The sequence below is a fragment of the Anticarsia gemmatalis genome, chromosome 4 (assembly GCF_050436995.1).
Source record: "Anticarsia gemmatalis isolate Benzon Research Colony breed Stoneville strain chromosome 4, ilAntGemm2 primary, whole genome shotgun sequence".
Classification (NCBI taxonomy): domain Eukaryota; kingdom Metazoa; phylum Arthropoda; class Insecta; order Lepidoptera; family Erebidae; genus Anticarsia; species Anticarsia gemmatalis.
The window spans coordinates 7,306,184-7,327,362 of NC_134748.1; the positions used below are offsets into that span (position 1 = coordinate 7,306,184).

General features: G+C 41.9%; 1 protein-coding gene across 1 annotated transcript in view; it reads right to left on the reverse strand.

Moving 5' to 3' along the window:
* Window positions 1–21,179, reverse strand: part of dpy (fibrillin-like protein dumpy) — a 100,993-nt gene that overhangs the window by 17,903 nt on the left and 61,911 nt on the right. Inside the window, exons 63-103 of the mRNA XM_076113472.1 lie at window positions 20,491–21,129; window positions 20,083–20,394; window positions 19,635–19,970; window positions 18,939–19,541; window positions 17,913–18,857; window positions 17,404–17,730; window positions 17,019–17,318; window positions 16,605–16,910; window positions 15,851–16,486; window positions 15,437–15,751; window positions 15,030–15,359; window positions 14,620–14,913; window positions 14,204–14,509; window positions 13,488–14,120; window positions 13,074–13,394; window positions 12,566–12,889; window positions 12,184–12,486; window positions 11,790–12,098; window positions 11,089–11,715; window positions 10,667–10,981; window positions 10,250–10,579; window positions 9,561–9,860; window positions 9,074–9,379; window positions 8,352–8,990; window positions 7,633–8,262; window positions 7,239–7,547; window positions 6,229–7,158; window positions 5,822–6,136; window positions 5,357–5,689; window positions 4,971–5,270; window positions 4,570–4,875; window positions 3,854–4,492; window positions 3,455–3,766; window positions 2,912–3,247; window positions 2,490–2,789; window positions 2,102–2,404; window positions 1,698–2,015; window positions 1,294–1,614; window positions 904–1,206; window positions 479–814; window positions 94–393 (exon numbers count right to left, since the gene is read on the reverse strand). Of these exons, the coding sequence (XP_075969587.1) occupies window positions 94–393; window positions 479–814; window positions 904–1,206; window positions 1,294–1,614; window positions 1,698–2,015; window positions 2,102–2,404; window positions 2,490–2,789; window positions 2,912–3,247; window positions 3,455–3,766; window positions 3,854–4,492; window positions 4,570–4,875; window positions 4,971–5,270; window positions 5,357–5,689; window positions 5,822–6,136; window positions 6,229–7,158; window positions 7,239–7,547; window positions 7,633–8,262; window positions 8,352–8,990; window positions 9,074–9,379; window positions 9,561–9,860; window positions 10,250–10,579; window positions 10,667–10,981; window positions 11,089–11,715; window positions 11,790–12,098; window positions 12,184–12,486; window positions 12,566–12,889; window positions 13,074–13,394; window positions 13,488–14,120; window positions 14,204–14,509; window positions 14,620–14,913; window positions 15,030–15,359; window positions 15,437–15,751; window positions 15,851–16,486; window positions 16,605–16,910; window positions 17,019–17,318; window positions 17,404–17,730; window positions 17,913–18,857; window positions 18,939–19,541; window positions 19,635–19,970; window positions 20,083–20,394; window positions 20,491–21,129 (16,647 nt within the window). The remainder of the gene's footprint in view (window positions 1–93; window positions 394–478; window positions 815–903; window positions 1,207–1,293; window positions 1,615–1,697; window positions 2,016–2,101; window positions 2,405–2,489; window positions 2,790–2,911; window positions 3,248–3,454; window positions 3,767–3,853; window positions 4,493–4,569; window positions 4,876–4,970; window positions 5,271–5,356; window positions 5,690–5,821; window positions 6,137–6,228; window positions 7,159–7,238; window positions 7,548–7,632; window positions 8,263–8,351; window positions 8,991–9,073; window positions 9,380–9,560; window positions 9,861–10,249; window positions 10,580–10,666; window positions 10,982–11,088; window positions 11,716–11,789; window positions 12,099–12,183; window positions 12,487–12,565; window positions 12,890–13,073; window positions 13,395–13,487; window positions 14,121–14,203; window positions 14,510–14,619; window positions 14,914–15,029; window positions 15,360–15,436; window positions 15,752–15,850; window positions 16,487–16,604; window positions 16,911–17,018; window positions 17,319–17,403; window positions 17,731–17,912; window positions 18,858–18,938; window positions 19,542–19,634; window positions 19,971–20,082; window positions 20,395–20,490; window positions 21,130–21,179) is intronic.

Sequence of the window (21,179 nt, forward strand, 5' to 3'; positions counted from 1 at the left end):
TTTTAAGAATGGTTGATAAATATTGACTACCTCAGACGAAAGCATAAAATATTAATCAAACAAAGATTAAAATTGTGATTAACAATAAATTACCTTGTACTTCATTACAGTAATGGAATGGTGATCCCGAAAAGCCAGGTGGGCATGAACACATTGGAATGTGATTGATAGTTTCGCAAATAGCACCAGTGCCGCATGTTCCCACACAGGGATCACCGCATTTATTTCTTATACAGGCCCGGTCTCTGGCACAGTCCGAATTCAAAACACACTCTGGCTTACATCCGACATAGGGATCGCCGAAGTACTCTGGCAAGCATGAGCATGCTCCATTGTTGCAAATAGCGTTGACACCACACGGTGACGGTAGACAAGGATCAACGGGCTTTGTATCTAAAATTAATATAAATAAGATTAATCACTGTAGGTATATAAAAAAAGCTAAAACAAAAAATATCGTAATGTAATAGACAGTTACCTAATGGTATCACTTGGCAATAACTGAACGGATCGCCAGTGTATCCAGGTAAGCAGGAGCAGATCGGCAAGTGGTTGTTGACATTACATTGAGCGTTACTTCCACAAGCTCCAGGGCACGGGTCTGTACACTTGTTGTTGATACAAGCCATCACTGCGTTACACTCCGAGTTGATGGTACATTCGGGTCGGCAACGCGGCGGAGAACTTATGTAATTTGGCAAGCATGTGCACCGCGCTTTACCATTGAACTCTTCACATTGCGAATTAGGTCCACAGGGTGAAGGAGCGCATGGATTTACATAGTCCAGTTCCGGCGTCGGGATTGATATTGGAACTAAAAATGAAAATAATGTATAATTCTCATGTATATGCAGTAATCATTACATTAATAACAACAGAAAATTGATTTCTGATTTAACTTACTTGGTACGCAATTGGTAAACGGATCCCCAGTGAAGCGCTCTTGACAGGAACAGATTGGATTGTGAGCGATCACTCTACAATTAGCGTTCCTAGCGCATTGTCCTTCACATGGATTCACACATTTTCGATTATGACAGGCTTTATTACTAGCACATTCGCTGTTAATCGTACACTCGGGACGGCAGTTTGGTGGCGTTCCCATAAAATCTGCCTGGCAACTGCAGATAGCTTGAGAATTTATTTCTCTGCACTGACTATTCGGTCCACAAGGCGATGGTGTGCACGGTGCCGGTTTGGTTTCAACTGAAAGTAAAACATGATAATAAATTATGATACATCTTCGCAATCAGTAGACGTCAGTGACGGTTGAGTTTAACGTTTGTAACATACCTTCCTGTCTTTCTATACAATTCACGTACGCATTTCCAGTCAGTCCTGGTGGACAGTAACATGAAGGAAGATGGTTGACAACTTGACATATTCCATTGTGCGCACAAACTCCAGGGCAAGGATCTTTGCACTTGTTTTGAACACAAGCCAACATTGGTGCACAGTCGCTATTAATGACACACTCGGGGCGACATCCCTCGTAAGGGTTGCCTACGTAAGTGTCAATACATCTACATGCTCCGGCTCCATTTCGTTCCGTGCACTCAGCGTTAAGTCCACATGGCGAAGGCTCACACGGCGAGTTATACTCGATTACGGTATCTGCAATTCATAAATGTTATTAATTAAATAAATTCTTTATATAATTATATAAGACTCAGTAAGTAATTGTAAGGATTTGTTACCTCGCATCGGACTACATGATATCAAAGGATCTCCAGTTTGGCCAAATGGACATGAGCAAACTAATGCGTGGCTGATAACTTTGCAATCAGCGTTATATCCACAGCTTCCTGGACACGGATCTTTGCATTTTTGATTTACGCATGCCAAATTGCTGGGACACTCGGAATTGCTGACACACTCTGGTCGGCAATTTGGAGGAGCGCCTATGTAATCCGACTGGCAAGTACAGGACGGCGAGTCTCCGATCACTTTGCAAATAGAATAAGGCCCGCATGGCGACGGAGTGCACGGATCAACAGGTGGCAATGGAGTAGCAACTGAAAAATAAAATATTTTTATTAACTGTGCTGTCTTTGCTATATTTGACCGTGAAAAAATAGTAATATTGAACATTTTGGCTTACCTATTGGAGTACATTGCACGAACGGATCTCCAGTGTATTGTGCAGGGCATGAACATATTGGATTATGGTTAACAACTTCACATCTTGCGATGTAACCACAGGTACCAATGCAAGGATTTATACACTTATGATTGTTGCAGGCTTCGTTCAGTGGACACTCGGCACTAATGGTACATTCTGGTCTGCAAGATGGAGGACTTCCAACAAATGTGGGCAGACACGAGCACACAGCTTGGTTGTTTATTGATCGGCACTGACTGTTTGGACCGCACGGGCTTGGATTGCAAGGTTCTACATGCATAACTGAAAAAAAAATAGTCATGTAAAACTTTGCGCTTCAACAAAGTATAAATCAAATATGAATGTATACAATGGAAACTGAACTTACCTTCGTATGTATGACATTCAACAAAAGCATTTCCTGACATCCCTTGAGGACAAGTGCAAATCGGTACATGGTTATAGACATTGCATAGTGCGGTTGGAGCACATGTTCCCGGACATGGGTTTACGCATTTGTTACCAGAGCACACTTTGTCTAGAGCACAGTCTGTGTTGGACACGCATTCGGGTTTGCAACCAAAATATGGGTCACCCTGGTAATCACTTATACATGTACAAACTCCGTCTCTACACTGAGCGTTATATCCACATGGGGAGGGGTTGCAAGGATCCACTGGAGTATCAGCTAAAACAATTCAAAATTATTTAAAATCATTAATAAAGAATAGGTTTTTTTATACTTACATATATCAAAGTACGGCAAAAAAGTTATCAATCAAAATTATAATATGTAAAATTATTTCTTACCTTCAATCGGAGGAATAATCGAGCAAGAAGAAAATGGATCTCCGGTAAATCCTTGACTGCATGTACACGCTGGTACGTGTGAAAACACAGTGCACACAGCGTTCTGGCCACAGCTGCCAGGGCACGGGTCCCGACACTTTTTATTCATACACGCCTTGTCTGATGGACAGTCCTGATGGATAGCGCACTCCGGCCTACAGTTCGGCGGGAGTCCTTGATAATCAGGAAGGCAAGAGCATGATGGATTGCCGTTAATGTCACGGCAAATGGCATTGTTGCCACATGGACTCGGAACGCATGGATTTCTTACTGGTTCGGGGGTATGTTGCACTGGCGCTGAAATAAAAATGGACAATGAATTGCTGTCATTTAAAAATATACTAAATATTATTAACCGCTCAATAATAATATTAGAGAACAAAACTCATAAAAAAATTACCAAGTGCGAGTCGGACTCGCACATGAACGGAAAATAATTTAAATTGCATACTCATATAGTCAACTAGCTTATAAAACTAAGATATTATATTGCTTTATACTCACGTTGAGGGTAACAACGAGTAAACGGATCGCCAATGAAACCAGAAGTGCATGAACATATGGGACTATGATTTATGACTCTGCAGTTGGTATTTAATCCACAATGCCCAGGGCAAGGATCAGAACACTTTTGGTTAATACAAGCTTTGTCGGTGGAACATTCAGAGCTGACTGTACACTCTGGTCTACAGCCAGGGGGCGAGCCGACGAAGTTTGGCATACAAGAACAAACGCTTTGACCATTCACAGCACGACATACGCTATTAGGTCCGCAGGGATTCGGAGTACAAGGTGTCGTGATCTCCGGAACCGGATCTAAAAATTTAAGTTTATGTTATAGTATATTTATAAGTTCATTAATTTGCTTTTGAATAAAAAAATAGTATCACAGTATTTAGATACCTCTCATAACATCACATCTTCTATACGGATCTCCAGAATATCCTCCAGGGCAAGAGCATGTCGGCAAGTGATTGACTACTGTGCAGATTGCGAGTGGTCCACAAGTTCCAGGACACGGGTCTTGACATTTATTGCGAATACAAGACTTGCTCGGTATGCAATCTGTGTTAACTGTACACTCAGGCCTGCATCCCTCGTATGGATTACCGATGTAATCAGGCAGACACGAACAAGAACCAGCTGAATTATGTTCTTTACATTCAGCGTTTGGTCCACAAGGTGATGGTTCACAAGGCGAAGTCTTCTCTGGATAAATGTTTTGAGGTCGATCGCAATAAGAGTATGGATCTCCAGTGTAACCATCGATACAGAAACACCTTGGAGAGTGGCTTATCGTTGTACACTGCGCGTTTGCTCCACAGGTCACTGTGTTGCTACATGGGTCTTTACATTTCTGATTAATACAAGCCTGGTTTGTAGGACATTCATTGTTGCTTGTACATTCCGGTCTACAATAAGGTGGTGAGCCTGAGAAGTCAGGCATGCAAGTACATGATGGTGTTCCAGAAACTTCTTTACATATTGAGTTTGGTCCACATGGAGACGGTGTACATGGAGTTACATCAGCAATAGGAGCTCCTAAAATACAAAAAAATGTTAAGTAGTCTATTTTTTGATGATTACATAAAAGACCAAGACAAAAACGTTTTACTTACTGAATGGTGTACACCTAACAAATGGATCGCCGGTGTATTTAGGTGGACATGTGCAGATTGGATTGTGTTTCACCACGCTACACTTGGCATCAACGCCGCACGACCCAACACAGGGATCAATACATTTCTGATTACTACACGCTCTGTTGGGCGGGCAGTCAGAGCTAACAACACATTCCGGCCGACATAAAGGTGGACTTCCTAAGTATCCAATAACACAAGAGCACACAGCTTGACCATTTACTTCTCTGCACTGACTGTTTGGACCACAAGGTGACGGCACACACGGATTTGTCACTATGTTAACTGAAATAAAAAATAATTATATTTATTAATAATGATAGGACGTTGAGTAAATGTTTTTTGAGTACCATATTGTATAGGATAGTTATTACACATACCTTTAATGCGTTCGCAATTGTAAAATGCGTTACCGGTCATGCCTTGAGGGCAACTGCACATCGGGATATGATTGATAACATCGCATATTGCATTTGTGGCGCATGTGCCTGGACACGGATCTATGCACTTATTTCTCACGCAAGCCTTATCTCGCGGACAGTCAGAACTCAACACGCATTCAGGCCTGCAGCCAACGTAAGGATCTCCCTGGTGTTCTCCCACGCAGGAACACAACCCATCGTTACAAATAGCATTTGTGCCACACGGCGATGGATTACATTTGTCAATGACATCCGCTTCTACAATGAAATGGTTTCATATAATAAATGCACATAAATTATTAGAAAAAATATTAAACTTAAAAATGTTTGATTAACGGTCATACCTGGTTGTTTGGGAGTGCAGACTGTAAAAGCATCACCAGTATAACCCTCAGGACATGAGCATATAGGTACGTGTCGAGACACTGTACACAAAGCGCCAATACCACAAGACCCTGGACATGGGTCCCGACATTTTTGTTGAATACAAGCTTGCGAAGTAGGACATTCTGAATTTATTGTACATTCAGGTCTGCAGTTTGGTGGACTTCCCAAATAATTGGGCATACACGTGCAGGAAGGTACGTTTCCAATTGCCTGGCAAATAGAGTTTGGTCCACATGGCGATGCCATGCAAGGATCTCTGTATGGTTCTGTAACTGAGTTTGCCACTGGCGCTAAAAAAAAAAAAAAAAATCAAATTAGACAGTTGATGTGCAATCAGACAATTTTAAAATATCTGATTTATAGTAACACAGAATACTGAATTTTGATAACATCGTTGTAATATTATACAATAGGTCACTTACGTGGTATCGGGATGCACCTTGTGAATGGGTCCCCAGTGTATCGAGGTTTGCAGGTACAGATAGGACTGTGGTTAACAATTCTGCAATCAGCGTTAGTACCACACGTATTCTGGCATGGGTTTTCACATTTGTTATTGACACATGCTTTATCTCTTGGGCATTCAGCACTTGTCACGCACTCTGGGTGGCAGCCTGGTGGTACACCGATGTACTCCGGCAAACATGAACACACCGCTTGTTTATTCACCTCTTGGCATCGACTGTTTGGTCCACATGGCGATGGTCGGCAAACATCAATTGGAGTCTCCAAAATTTCTGAAAAGGGAGAATACATTTTGCATGAATTAAGCGAATAAGAAACCAAGAAGTGACAGATATGATTAATTAAAACTAAAACAAAAACTTACGTTCAACGTTACAATATCTGAACGGGTCTCCGGTGTATCCGAGTTGACAAGAACACGAAGGAGCATGATTGACCACTTGACACAGGGCATTAGGTGCACAAGCTCCAGGACATGGATCTTGACATTTATTTTGCAGACAAGCCTTATTAGATGGGCAGTCTGTGTTAATGACACACTCTGGTCTACAACCTTCATATGGATTACCGAAATAGTCAGGTATACATGTGCAAGATCCAGCTCCATTATATTCTTTGCAAATAGCATTAGCACCACAAGGAGATGGCTGGCAAGGTGTTGTGTGATCTTCGATTATTTCTATTCTGTGGCATTCTATGAATGGATTACCAGTATATTCACCTATACATGAGCACGTCGGAGAGTGGCTTATTACATGACATTGAGTGTTGGTACCACAAGAACCGACACAAGGATCAGCACACTTCTCATTTATACAGGCCAGGTGAATTGGACATTCTGAATTGCTAATACATTCTGGCTTACAATATGGTGGTGAACCCACGAAGCCGCTGAGGCAAGAGCAAGAAGGTGCGCCTGATGTTTCTTTACAAACAGAATTGGGTCCACATGGTGACGGCTGGCAAGGATTGACATGCTCTTGTTGGAATTCTTGGACAATGCATCTCACGAATGGATTTCCAGTGTAAGATGGTGGACACGAACAAATTGGATTATGATTAATGACTTGACATTTCGCGTTGACACCACATGATCCTTGGCAGGGATTAATGCATTTCATATTGCTACATGCTTCATTAGGCAAACAATCCGTACTAACAGTACATTCCGGCCTGCATGACGGAGGACTGCCTTTGTACCCACTTAGGCACGAGCACACTGCCTGATTATTTATTTCTCGACATTGACTGTTTGGCCCACATGGACTAGGTTGGCACGGTTGTGTATGAACAACTGAAACAATAATATTATAGTTGATTACATAAATCAAACTTACTTTAAACCATCGTTCAATCAGTATGTAATTAATTTACCTTCCATATGCGAACATTGAACGAATGCGTTACCGGTCATTCTTTCCGGGCAACGACACATTGGAATGTGATTAATTACTTCACATATCGCGTTAGTTGCGCATACGCCGGCGTTACATGGATTAACACATTTGTTACGGAAACATGCTTTGTCTTGTGGACAATCAGAGCTCAACACGCATTCGGGACGACATTCGTAGTATGGGTCCCCTCGGTATTCCGGCAAACAGCTGCATTCTCCGTTGTCGCAAACTGCGTTAGCTCCACATGGTGATGGATTACATAAATCAACTTCGTCGTATACATCTGCTAAAAAGACAAAGATCGTTTGACATAAAAGTATAAAATAGTACGTAATGACAAAAATATCCGGATGTTTGTTTACAGGACGTACCTTCTACTGGTTTACATTCCGTGAATGCATCTCCAATGTAATTATCAAGGCATGTACAAATAGGCATGTTTTTCTTCACTGTGCATTGCGCATTGATACCACATGATCCCGGGCATGGATCTTTACATTTTTGATTAATGCAAGCCAAATTGCTTGGACAGTCAGCGTTAATTATACACTCCGGTCGACAACCCGGAGGAGCTCCTATGTAATTAGGTAAACATGTACAAGAAGGCACGCCTCCAATATCTCTACATTCACTAAACGGTCCACAAGGTGACGGTAGGCAGGGGTTTTTCGAATCGGGCACGGTAGTGGTGACTAATTGATAACATCTACTGAACGGATCCCCAGTAAATCCATCTCGACATGAACAAATCGGGCTGTGGTTGATGACAAGGCATTTCGCGTTGTGGCCACACTGTCCTACGCATGGATCCACGCATTTTGATGCAACGCATGCTTTGTTGGAAGGACATTCAGCGCTTATAACACATTCAGGTCTGCAGTTCGGCGGAGAGCCTCTATAATCTGGCAAGCAAGTACACACTCCCTGATCATTAACTACTTTGCAAACACTGTTCGGACCACAAGGCGACGGTGAACAAGGGTTTGTCTGTATTTCGATTTCTGTAATGATAGAAACATTATTAATTTATTTATAAACAAATACACGTATAGTATATGCATCTAAGAAGGTATACAACTATAATACTTACGTTGAATTACGGTACAGTATTGGAATGGATTGCCGGTGTATCCGCTATTGCATGTGCAAATAGGCGCATGATTTACTGCCTGGCACTGGGCGTTAGTACCACAAGTGCCTAGGCACGGATCTTGGCATTTGTTTTGCTGACAAACTCTGTTCGATGGACAATCTGTGTTTACTGTGCATTCTGGACGACATCCTTCATAAGGATTTCCGAAATACCCAGGAGAACAGACACAAGATCCTGCGTTGTTACGTTCTTTGCAGATCGCATTACTTCCGCATGGAGATGGCGTACAGGGTGTCGCGTACTCTAATGAGGGGATGTCCTGTTGCACGTTGCAGTATAAGAATGGATCGCCGATATATCCTTGAGGACATACACAATTTGGTGTGTGACTGACGACACGACATTGTGCCATGGAACCGCATGCTCCAACACAAGGATCACTGCATTTGTTGTTGATACACGCTAAGTGATTCGGGCACTCGCTGTTACTTGAGCATTCTGGACGGCAGTTTGGAGGCGTTCCCATAAATTCTGGCATACAAGTGCATGACGGTGCATCGTTTATTGTCTGGCAAACCGAATTTGGTCCACATGGCGACGGTAGGCATGGATTTACTTGTGGAGGAATTTCAAGTGCTAAAAGGAGAAATGATTTCAACTTTACAAAAAATGCACTAAACAAAGGTTATTATAAATATTGTAACATAGAGTTTACTTACGTTTTGGTATACATCTATTAAATGGATCACCGGTGTATTCGCTCGGACACGAACATATAGGGTTGTGATTTACGACTTGACACAATGCTCCTATTCCACAAGATCCAGTGCAGGGATCGATACATTTGTAGTTGTTACAGGCTTTGTTCAGTGCACATTCAGAGCTAGTAGTACACTCTGGCCGGCAAGTTGGAGGATTTCCCGAATAACCAGGTATGCACGAGCAAACAGCTACACTGTTTACTTCTCGGCATTGACTGTTCGGTCCGCATGGACTTGGATTACACGGGTTTGTCGGCAATTGCTCTGAAATGTTCATTAAAATTAATTAGACATCCTTGACAATAATAATTTGTGGTACACCAAAATTAATTCATCGATGTATGGTTTGTTATAGAAATATTTATGTAGTGTATGACAATATTAAAGCGAAAAGTTGTATATAATTTCTAATCATATACTTTAAATATAAAAAGTAAATGAATACCTTGAAGAACATTGCAGGACACAAAAGAGTTGCCGGTGTAACCCGCAGGGCAGCTACACATTGGTATATGGTTAATAACTTCGCAGACAGCATTGGGGCCGCATGTATCCGGGCATGGGTTTACACACTTCTTGTGAACACATATCTGGTGTCTTTGACAATCCGTACTGACAGTACATTCTGGTCGACAGCCGACGTACGGGTCCCCGTGATACTCCGCCAGACATGAACATTCACCGTTGTTACACTCCGCGTTCGAACCGCAAGGCGACGGATTGCACAAATCTAATGGTGCTGGGTCTGTAACATAAGTCACAACTATAGTTTTAGGACACTATTCAGTTAATCTATACTATATATAATATAATAAAGCTGAAGAGTTTGTTTGTTTGTTTGATTGTTTGTTTGTTTGTTTGTTTGTTTGTTTGAACGCGCTAATCTCAGGAACTACTGGTCCGATTTGAAAAATTCTTTCAGTGTTAGATAGCCCATTTATCGAGGAAGGCTATAGGCTATATAACATCACGCTACGGTCATTAGGAGCCGAGTAGCAACGAAAAATGTTACAAAAACGGGGAAAATTTTGACTCATTCTCTTAGGTGACGCAAGCGAAGTTGCGCGGGTCAGCTAGTGTTCAATAAAAGTCATCAAAAGTCGTGAAAATTATAAAAAAAATGCAACCACGTACCTTGGATGGGTTGAAGTGCGCACGCAGTAAATGGATCTCCCTTATAACCCTCCAAACATGAACAAATAGCCATGTGATTGATAACTGAACATAGAGCGTTTTGTCCACATGAACCAAGGCAGGGATCTTTACATTTCTCGTTGATGCAAGCCAATGAGCTTATACAGTCTTGGTTAGTGATACATTCGGGACGACAATTTGGTGGATTTCCAATGTAGCCGGCAGAACAAGAGCACGAAGCTTGTCCGCCATAATCTCGGCAAGTTGCAAAAGCACCACAAGGCGACGGCGAACACGGATCTCTTCGCTCGTCGAGAACTGGTTGAGGTACTGTAACGTATTATAAATTAATGTAATTATAATAAACCTACTTCACATTTACAAAAGAACATACAAATACAAGATATTTTTATTTACCTGGTTTGGGATAACATCTTGTGAATGGATCACCCGTAAAACCAGTTCCACAACTGCAGATGGGATTATGATTAAACACTCGACATTCAGCCCTTTGACCGCAGGGACCGGGGCATGGATTAACACACTTCTGATTTATGCATGCCTTGTCTGTGCTACAATCAGAGCTCAGTACACATTCTGGTTTACAAGCTGGCGGCTCCCCGAAGTAATTTGGTAAACAGCTGCATGTTGCTTGATTATTGATTTCGCGACATTGGCTATTTGGTCCACATGGATTTGGTTGACAAACGTTTATTAATATAGGATCTTGCGCTGAAAATACATCCAAATGTATTATTACTCTGTTTAATGATCTCATATTTTTTTATAAAAAGTAGTGTTGCGTTATAAATAAAGGTAAGAGTCGGTATAATACTTACGTGGTATAGGGTAGCATCGGCGGAATGGCTCGCCCGTGTATCCTATGATACAAGTACACGTGGGAGCATGATTGACTGCTGTGCACACCGCATTGATTCCACATGTACCAGGACATGGGTCTTGACATTTGTTTCCAATGCATGCTCTGTCTCCTGGGCAGTCAGAGTTTGACACACATTCGGGCCGACAGCCTTCATATGGATTTCCAAAGTATCCTTCATTACAAACACATGAACCTGCTTTGTTTTGTTCTCTACATATTGCGTTAGATCCACAAGGCGATGGTGAACAAGGTGTTAGTAATTCACTAACTGTTCGTGGTTTGCACTGAGTAAATGGGTCGCCGAAGTATCCTTGTGGACACACACACATCGCCGAATGACTTACAACTCGGCATTCAGCATTCGCTCCACAAGCCTGGAGGCATGGATCTCTGCATTTCTGATTTACGCATGCCAAATGTGTTGGACATTCGCTGTTACTGATACATTCTGGTTTACAATAAGGTGGTTGACCCTTATATTCAGGTAAACAGGTACACGAAGGGCTGCCATTTATATCTTTACAAATTGAATTTGGTCCACACGGTGAAGGCTGACAAGGATTTATCTCTATCGGAGGAGCATCTAAAATACAAAATATTTTTTAGTACAAATGGCCAAACAAATAAAGGCGCTTGTAATAAAGTTAAAATACTTACTTGACACAAAGGTACATTCGACGAACGGATCCCCAGAGTGAGCTGCAGGACAAGCGCAGATAGGGTTGTGATTGACTACTTCACACGTTGCTCTCAAGCCACACGTGCCAATGCAAGGGTTCACACATTTCTGTTTCATGCAAGCTTGGTTTTGAGAACATTCGGCATTGCCAACACATTCAGGTCTACAGGCTGGTGGTATGCCTAAGTAAGTAGGTAGGCAAGAACAAACAGCTTGATTGTTTATTTCACGACATTGACTGTTCGGACCACAGACAGCTGAATTGCAAGGATTTTGTTCTACTGCAACTGAAAATAAACGTAAACATTATACTTACACTATTGAGCTTTATTATACTTTAATTCTTGCTTTTGGACTCATTGATATAGTTACCTCTTATCGGATTGCATAAAACAAAGGCGTTGCCAGTGAAACCGTTATTACAACTGCACATCGGGATATGGTTAACAACCTGACAAATGGCGTTTTGACCACAGGCTCCTACACAGGGATCAACGCATTTTCTTTGAACGCATGCCTTGGATTGATCGCAGTCGGTACTGAATACACATTCCGGCCGACAGTTGAAGTAGGGGTCGCCATGATACTCGGGTAAACAACGACATTGGCCATTGATACATTCAGCATTGGAACCACAACGTATGTTAGTGCAGTCGTCAACTACTGCTGGTTCAACTGTAAGAGAAAAATAAACTTTATAAACATACTAATAACGACGACGACTTGATTAAAGAATGAACTAAGTCAAACATACTTTCTAATGGTTTAATCCTGCAACTGGTGAATGGATCGCCGATGTACCCTTCGTTGCATGTACAAATTGGAATGTGATTATGCACACTACATACAGCTGATGCACCACATGAACCCAAACATGGGTCCTGGCATTTAGTGTTGATGCAAGCTCGGTCACTTGGGCACTCTGAGTGTATAGTGCATTCTGGTCTACAATTAGGTGGACTACCGATGAATGTGGGTAGACAAGAGCATGACGGAGTATTGCCAATGTTGCGGCACTCAGAGTTCGGACCACATGGAGATGGAACACATGGATTTCTTATATCAGGAACAGGATCATCTAAAAAAAAATACATATTAATATCTACTGAACATCTTATTAGCATAAGAATAGCAATATTTATGACTTGTAACTTTAAGCTTGCGCGTTGCATGTTTATTATATAACATAATACAGGAATTCACGTTATTCCAAGGAAAATGCGTGTTCGTTAATTCCCGTATCCTATTAAAGTATGACTTACTTTTGATAATGGTGCACATAGTGAACGGATCGCCGGTGTGTGAAACCTTACACGAACAAATTGGGCTGTGGTTTATTACTTTACAGTTAGTGTTGATGCCGCACGGTCCCGGGCAGGGATCGGTACACTTCTGTTTGACGCAGGCTTTATCGTGTGGACATTCTGAGCTCACAATACACTCTGGACGACAGTTTGGTGGCGAGCCCATATATTCTGGCAAACATGAGCACACCGCCTGACCGTTCACCGGTTTACATTGACTGTTTGGCCCACATGGTGATGGGTAACAAACATCAACTGGGGTTGAAAGTGGCGGAGTTTCTGAAATATTAATTTACAAAATGTAAATAAACTCTGATTAATCTGAAACCATGCATCATTATGATGTTAACTTGTTACTTGTATATATCTTACCTTGGTAAACGCAGTATCTAAATGGATCTCCAGTATAACTGTTGAAACAAGTACATAAAGGAGCATGATTTACAACTTGACATACAGCATTCGTGCCACAGCTACCAGGACATGGATCATTACACTTGTTATTGATACAAGCTCTGTTCGAGGGGCAATCTGTATTTACAACACATTCTGGACGACAGCCCTCGTATGGGTTTCCTATGTATCCTTCAATACATGAACACGATCCAGCATTGTTTCTTTCTTTGCAAAGAGCGTTAGCCCCACATGGCGATGGAGAACAAGGCGTCGAGACAATGTCTATTTGTAAACGTTCTTCGACGCAGTTAAAGAATGGATCTCCAGTGAACCCACGAGGGCAAAGGCAAATCGGGGAGTGGCTCACAACTTTACATTCAGCATTAGCAGCACAAGCACCTTCACATGGATTTCTGCATTTATTGTTGACGCATGATAAATGCGATGGGCACTCTTCATTGCTAGTACACTCGGGTCTGCAGTAAGGAGCTTGACCGTGATAGCCTTCTAAGCAAGTACAAGATGGAGCTTCGTTTATCACTCTGCACAGAGAATTGGGTCCACATGGCGTTGGCGTACATGGGTCTACCGGCTCCGGTAATCTTTCAGCTGTGGATAATAATGATGATTAAGAATACAATTTTCTTTATTAAAATTATATTTAATGAAAAAGTATGGGTATTGACACTTACGAAGTTTGATGCAACGCGTGAACGGATCTCCTGTATAAGATACTGGGCACGTACAAATTGGATTGTGATTAACCACTTTACATTCAGCGTTTACGCCACAAGAGCCTACGCATGGATTGACACATCGTTGATTGCTGCAAGCTTGATTCAGTGGACACTCAGCACTTATAGTACATTCTGGTCGGCAGGCTGGTGGAGCTCCCATATAGTTTGGTGCGCAAGAACAAACCGCTTGACCATTCACTTCTCGGCATTGACTGTTCGGACCACAGGGCGATGGTTGGCACGGATTTGTAATCACTGCTTCTAAAATGCAAAAATATTACTTGCTATTGTATACCTGTATTTTGGTACTGTAATCATTATAGAAAACATTTTGTCAAGGATATAGCTGAGATATTGGCTCTAGAACTTACCTAATATAGGACGACATTCAACAAACGCGTTGCCAGTCATGCGTTCTGGACAACTGCACATAGGTATGTGGTTCACTACACTGCAGGTCGCTGTAACCGCGCAGGTGCCAGGGCAAGGATCCTTGCATTTGTTACGTATACAGGCTTTATCACGATCACATTCAGAACTTTGCACGCATTCTGGTCGACATCCTGAGTATGGGTCTCCTTGGAACTCGGGAAGACAAGTGCATTTACCGTCGAAACATTCGGCATTAGTTCCGCATGGCGACGGATTACATAAATCGTCGTTTACTAAAAAAGAAACATTCAAACATTAGTGGTTAATTGTTAAATATATTTCTATAACAATCTTTTTTCAACTAAGTAACTGCGTTTCAAATATTAACTTAATTAATAATGTAATTTACCTTTAGGTGGTATTGGAGTACATTGAGTGAAAGCATTTCCGGTAAATCCATCGGCGCATGAACATATCGAAAGATGTTTTATCACTTGGCAGTTTGCATTAATTCCACAAGAGCCTGGACACGGGTCTCTGCATTTCTGATTTATACAAGCCAGATTACTTGCACAGTCTTCATTTATTGTACACTCTGGTCTGCAATTCGGTGGGCTGCCCTCAAAGTTAGGCAAACATGAACATGATGGAATTCCTCGTAAGTTTTGACATTGCGAATTGGGTCCACACGGTGATGGTACACAGGGATCTCTCTCGATTTCCGGTGGTTTTTCTGCAACTAATACACCCGTTGGTTAAATTTATTGGTTCGTGAGATCTGACGATAGATTTATAGTAATTTAAGTAAACAAGTACCTGTGACTATATAACAACTGGAGAAAGGATCGCCTGTGTATCTATTCTGACAAGTGCAAATCGGACTATGATTAATAACTCTGCAATCAGTGTTACGTCCGCAAGGCCCCGGGCATGGTGAAATACACTTTTGATTTTGACATATCTTATCCATTGGACACTCAGCGCTCACTACACATTCCGGCCTGCAGTTTGGTGGAGATCCACGATATTCTGGCAAGCAAGAACATATGCTTTGTCCATTCGAGACACGGCACTGGCTATTTGGACCACAAGGAGAAGGCTGACACGGATTGACAGGTATATCTTCAATAGCTGTAATAAAAATAATATCATGTATTAAAAAATCTATGTAATAAAATATCAATGATTTTTTTGAATTTTCTTATTAAATATCATTAGATAGATACTTACGTTTTAGATGACATTGTGAAAATGGATCACCGACGTATCCTACGCGACAAGTACATAGTGGCGAATGATTGACTACTTGACAATCAGCATTTACAGCACACGTTCCCGGGCAAGGGTCAATGCATTTATTCCTGGTGCAGGCTTTGTTACTGGGACAGTCTGAATTTACCAAGCATTCCGGATGACAACCCTCGTAAGGATTGCCAAAGTATCCTGCAATGCACGTACAAGCTCCTGCTCCAGCGTGCTCTCTGCACTCTGCATTAGACCCACAAGGCGAAGGTGTGCAAGGTGAGATCACTTCAATCGGTACCATGGAAGTAACCGTACATCTTACAGCAGCGTCTCCCGCATAGCCTTCAGGGCAGATACAGATGGGAGTATGGCTGACAACTCTGCACTCCGCGTTAATACCGCATGCTTGAGTACATGGGTTCTGACATTTTCTGTTTATGCATGCCAATTGTGGTGCGCATTCACTATTAGCCACACATTCCGGTCTGCAATTTGGCGGTGCTCCTATGAATTCTGGCATACACTGACAAGAGGGAATATCTCCACCAGTTTGTTGACAAATGGAATTTGGTCCGCAGGGTGATGGTTGACAAGGATTTACGGGTATTGGAGTTTCCACAGCTAAAACAATAAACGCCGTAGAGTAAAAAAAATGGTATTATGTACACGGTGCCACGGATAATCTTTCAACTAAGATATCGTGGGCAGTAGTTATTACATTAATTAGTTATATACTTACGTCTCGCTATACATCTTGTAAATGGATCTCCTGTCATGTCTGGTGGGCACGTGCAAATAGGATTATGGTTAACAACTTGGCATTTAGCGGATACGCCGCAAGTTCCCTGGCATGGGTTAACACATTTTTGATTACTACACGCTTTATCAAGAGGACAATCCGAACTTGCCACACACTCTGGTCGGCAAGACGGAGGCGCACCGCGGAAACCAGGTAAACATGAGCATATAGCTTGTTGGTTAAACTCTCTGCACTGACTGTGAGGCCCACAAGGACTTGGCTGGCAAGGATTAGATGGAATATTTTCTGAAAAAAACAAAGAAATTAGAGAAGGCTCACAACTGACGGGCACATAATGATTCACAATATCATTGATATTGTTGACGGTAATATTCTTGAGGCGATATGGCTTACCTCTTACAGGACTACAATCAATAAAAGCATTTCCTGTAGTTCTGATTGGACAAGTACAAACAGCCATGTGATTTACAACTTCGCAGTTAGCATTTATACCACAAGTGTTTATACATGGGTTAACACATCGATTTCTAACACAAGCCTTATCTCGTGGGCATTCAGAGCTTATTGTACACTCGGGACGGCACTCAAAGTATGGATCGCCATGATATTCAGGTAAACAAGTACATATTCCATCATTACATTCCGCATTTGGACCACAAGGTGATGGGTTACATAGATCTGCAACCACAGGTTCTGAAAAAATAAATATCAAATAGTAAAATTCGTTTGAAGTAACAACATTGTGCAATTGCTTTGTAATAATTTTTCGTATAATTACCTATATTTGGTTTCAGGTTACAGCTTTGGAATGGGTCTCCAGTGTATCCTTCAAAGCAAGTACATATAGATACATGACCTTGTACTCTACAATTAGCATTAACTCCACACGATCCTGGGCACGGGTCTACGCATTTTTCATTAATACACGCTAACTCGCTAGGACAATCTGTGTTGATCGTACATTCCGGACGACAATTTGGTGGACTGCCCATATATTGTGGCAAGCAAGAGCATGAAGGTGAACCTCCCACGTCTCGACATTGTGAGAATGGACCACATGGTGACGGTAAACATGGATTGGTTGGCACATTTACCACTTCAGCAACTGAAAAAAATATTTAAAGTTATATATTTTTTACAACTACAGTGCCTACTTCACGTATCAACGAAGCTGGATGGAATTTATTTCTATTTTGTTTCTTTAAAGTCAAGCGACACACATTAATTAATCCGATTTTTAACCAAGTGTAAGAAAAAGGCAGTGTAAATATATAATTGTATAAATACCTGGCACTCGGTAGCATCTACTAAATGGATCACCCGTGTACTGTGGTCGGCACGAACAAATGGGACTGTGGTTGATAACCTTACATTCGGTATTTTGTCCACAAACACCTTCACAAGGGTTTCTGCATTTTTGTCTTATACAAGCTTGTTGCTGGTTGCACTCAGAGCTAACGAGACACTCGGGTCTACAATTCGGCGGTGTTCCTAAATACTCAGTTTGACAAGTACACACCGCTTGGCCATTTGAAACTTTACAAATGCTATTTGGACCACAAGGTGATGGTATACAAGGGTATTTTTGTATGACAGGCACATCGCTAATTCTTTCCTCGTAGCAGTTTTGGTAAGGACTACCTGTTAAACCGGGCAGGCATTGACACGAAGGAGTATGGTTTATTACAGTGCACACAGCATTTTGGCCACAAATATTGGAACATGGATTTTTACATTTGTTTTGAATGCAAGCCAGGTTTGTTGCGCAATCAGAATTAACTACACATTCCGGACGGCAACCTTCGTAAGGGTTTCCGATGTGGTCCGGTAAACATACGCAGGCTCCGGCATTTCTTTGTTCCTTGCAAACAGCGTTTGGTCCACAGGGTGATGGTGAGCACGGAGTAAGTGGAACATCCATGACTTGACAGCTAATAAATGCATCACCTGTATAACCAGGCGGGCACAAGCATCGAGGAGTATGACTTACAACTCTGCATTCTGCCCCAGCACCGCATGATCCTGGACATGGGTCTTTACATCTCTGATTTATACAAGCCATTTCGTTAGGACATTCCGAGTTAGATATACATTCTGGGCGACAATTTGGAGGATTTCCGAGAAAATCTACTTGACAAGCGCAAGATGGCGATCCACCTACTTCTCTGCATACTGAATTTGGACCACAAGGCGATGGTTCGCAAGGATTGACGTAAGGTGGTTGTTCGATAACTGTAATAAAAGAAAATAATTAGTTATAAAATCCCACAATTGACATTGAAAAAAAAAACAATTGTTGCGTTTTACATTTACCTTCAACAAGACATCTACTGAATGGATCTCCAGTGTAGCCCGGAGGACATGAACATATGGGGTTATGATTTATAACTTGGCACTGAGCGCCTGAACCACAATTTCCTTTGCATGGATCTACACATCGCTGATTAGAGCAAGCACGGTTGAGGGGACATTCTGAGCTAGATATACATTCTGGCCTACAAGTTGGCGGAGCCCCTATATAACCTGACAAACAGGAACATATTGCCTGACCGTTAATTTCACGACACTGACTGTTGGGACCACATGGTGAAGGATTACATGGGTTGATAGCTTCAGACACCCTTACTGGTCGACATTCAAGGAATGCATTTCCGGAATACCCGTCGGGACATGTACACATTGGTACGTGGTTAAAGACATTGCAGATCGCATCTCTTCCACAAGTGTTGATACATGGATCAACGCATTTACGTTTAACACAAGCTTTAGTTTGCGGGCAGTCGGTGCTCATTAAGCATTCTGGACGACATCCAAAATAGGGATCACCCTGATACTCAGGCAAGCACGTGCAAATGCCTTCGTTGCATTCGGTATTAGCCCCACATGGCGATGGGTTGCATAAATCAGTAGGCGTATCTGTAAAAAAAAGATGTTAGGAATTATTGTGTGGTACTCAAAGATGCTAAATTTCAACGGCATAGAGGTAGGCTGTTTAGAACACATTCTTACCATCATCTTCAGGCATTGGTATGCAGCGTGTGAAGGGATCTCCTGTAAACTGTTCAGCGCAACCACATTGAGCAATATGGTTGAAAACAGTGCACTGTGCGTTTACGCCACATGCTCCAGGACAAGGATCTCGGCATTTTTCGTTAATACATGCTTGATTACTGGGACATTCAGAATTGATTGTGCACTCCGGCCTGCAGTTTGGTGGACTGCCAATATAACTAGGTTTACAAGCGCATGAAGGCGCATTTCCAACGTTGCGACATTCAGCATAAAGACCACATGGCGACGATAAACAAGGATCTTGAGATGGAACATTCAGTGGTGGTTGTGAAACTGAAAAAAAAACATTATACCATGAATTTCGAAACACTCTTGGTCTTCACCAATACATTATGGACAAATCCTGGTTTTGTAATTATATGAACTAATATGTCAAATGAGTTACCTTTTATTGGATAGCATCTTGTAAACGGATTTCCGGTGAGTCCTTGTTTACACACACAAATAGGACTGTGATTTATAACGTTGCAATTTGCATTCTGTCCACATGTACCTTCGCAAGGATTAGAGCATTTCTGGTTTACACAAGCTAAGTGTGTCGGGCATTCTGAGCTCACAACACATTCTGGGCGACAGTTCGGTGGGGCTCCAACGAAACTTGGTAAACAAGAGCATACTGCTTGACGATTAATCTCTTTACATTGACTGTTTGCTCCACATGGCGAAGGACTGCAAGGATTTGTTTCTACTACGACAGCTAAAAAAGTATAAAAGTGGCGGTTAGAAAGGTGTTTTCTTTTTTAAAATAAAATTAAAATATAAAATTATTATAAGCTTCGATGTGGGAACTTACGTTCTTGTAGGATCGTACAGTGACCGAAGGGATTTCCAGTGTATCCTTGCTGGCATATACAAGTCGGCATGTGATTATGAACTTGACAGATGGCATTAGAGCCACATGTTCCAGGACAAGGATCGATACACTTCATTCTTGAGCAGGCCCTGTTTAGAGGACAGTCCGAGTTCACCACACACTCGGGGCGACATCCCTCGTAAGGATTGCCCGAGTAACCTTCTTGACATTGGCAAGATCCAACACCTCGTTGTTCTTTGCATATTGCATTTGATCCACAAGGATTAGGATTGCAAGGTGTTAAAACTTCTGTCTGATCCATAATAGGTATAGGACTGCAGAATGAAAATGGATCCCCAGTGTAACCTGCCTGGCACAAACACATTGGCGCATGACTCACGACCCTACACTCGGTATTGGAACCGCAAGCTCCAATACAAGGGTCAGTACATTTTTGGTTCAGGCATGCTAAATTGTAGTCACATTCACTGTTGCTAATACATTCCGGTCGACAGTTTGGAGGAGTTCCCTTGTAACTGGGCAAACAAGCACAAATTGGGTTTTCACCGCTTATCTTGCAAACAGAATGAGGACCACAAGGTGAGGGTTCACATGGATTGACTTGAACTTCCACGGCAACTGAAATAAGTAAATTAAAGGTTCAGAAATCAAAACCAAATATGAATAAT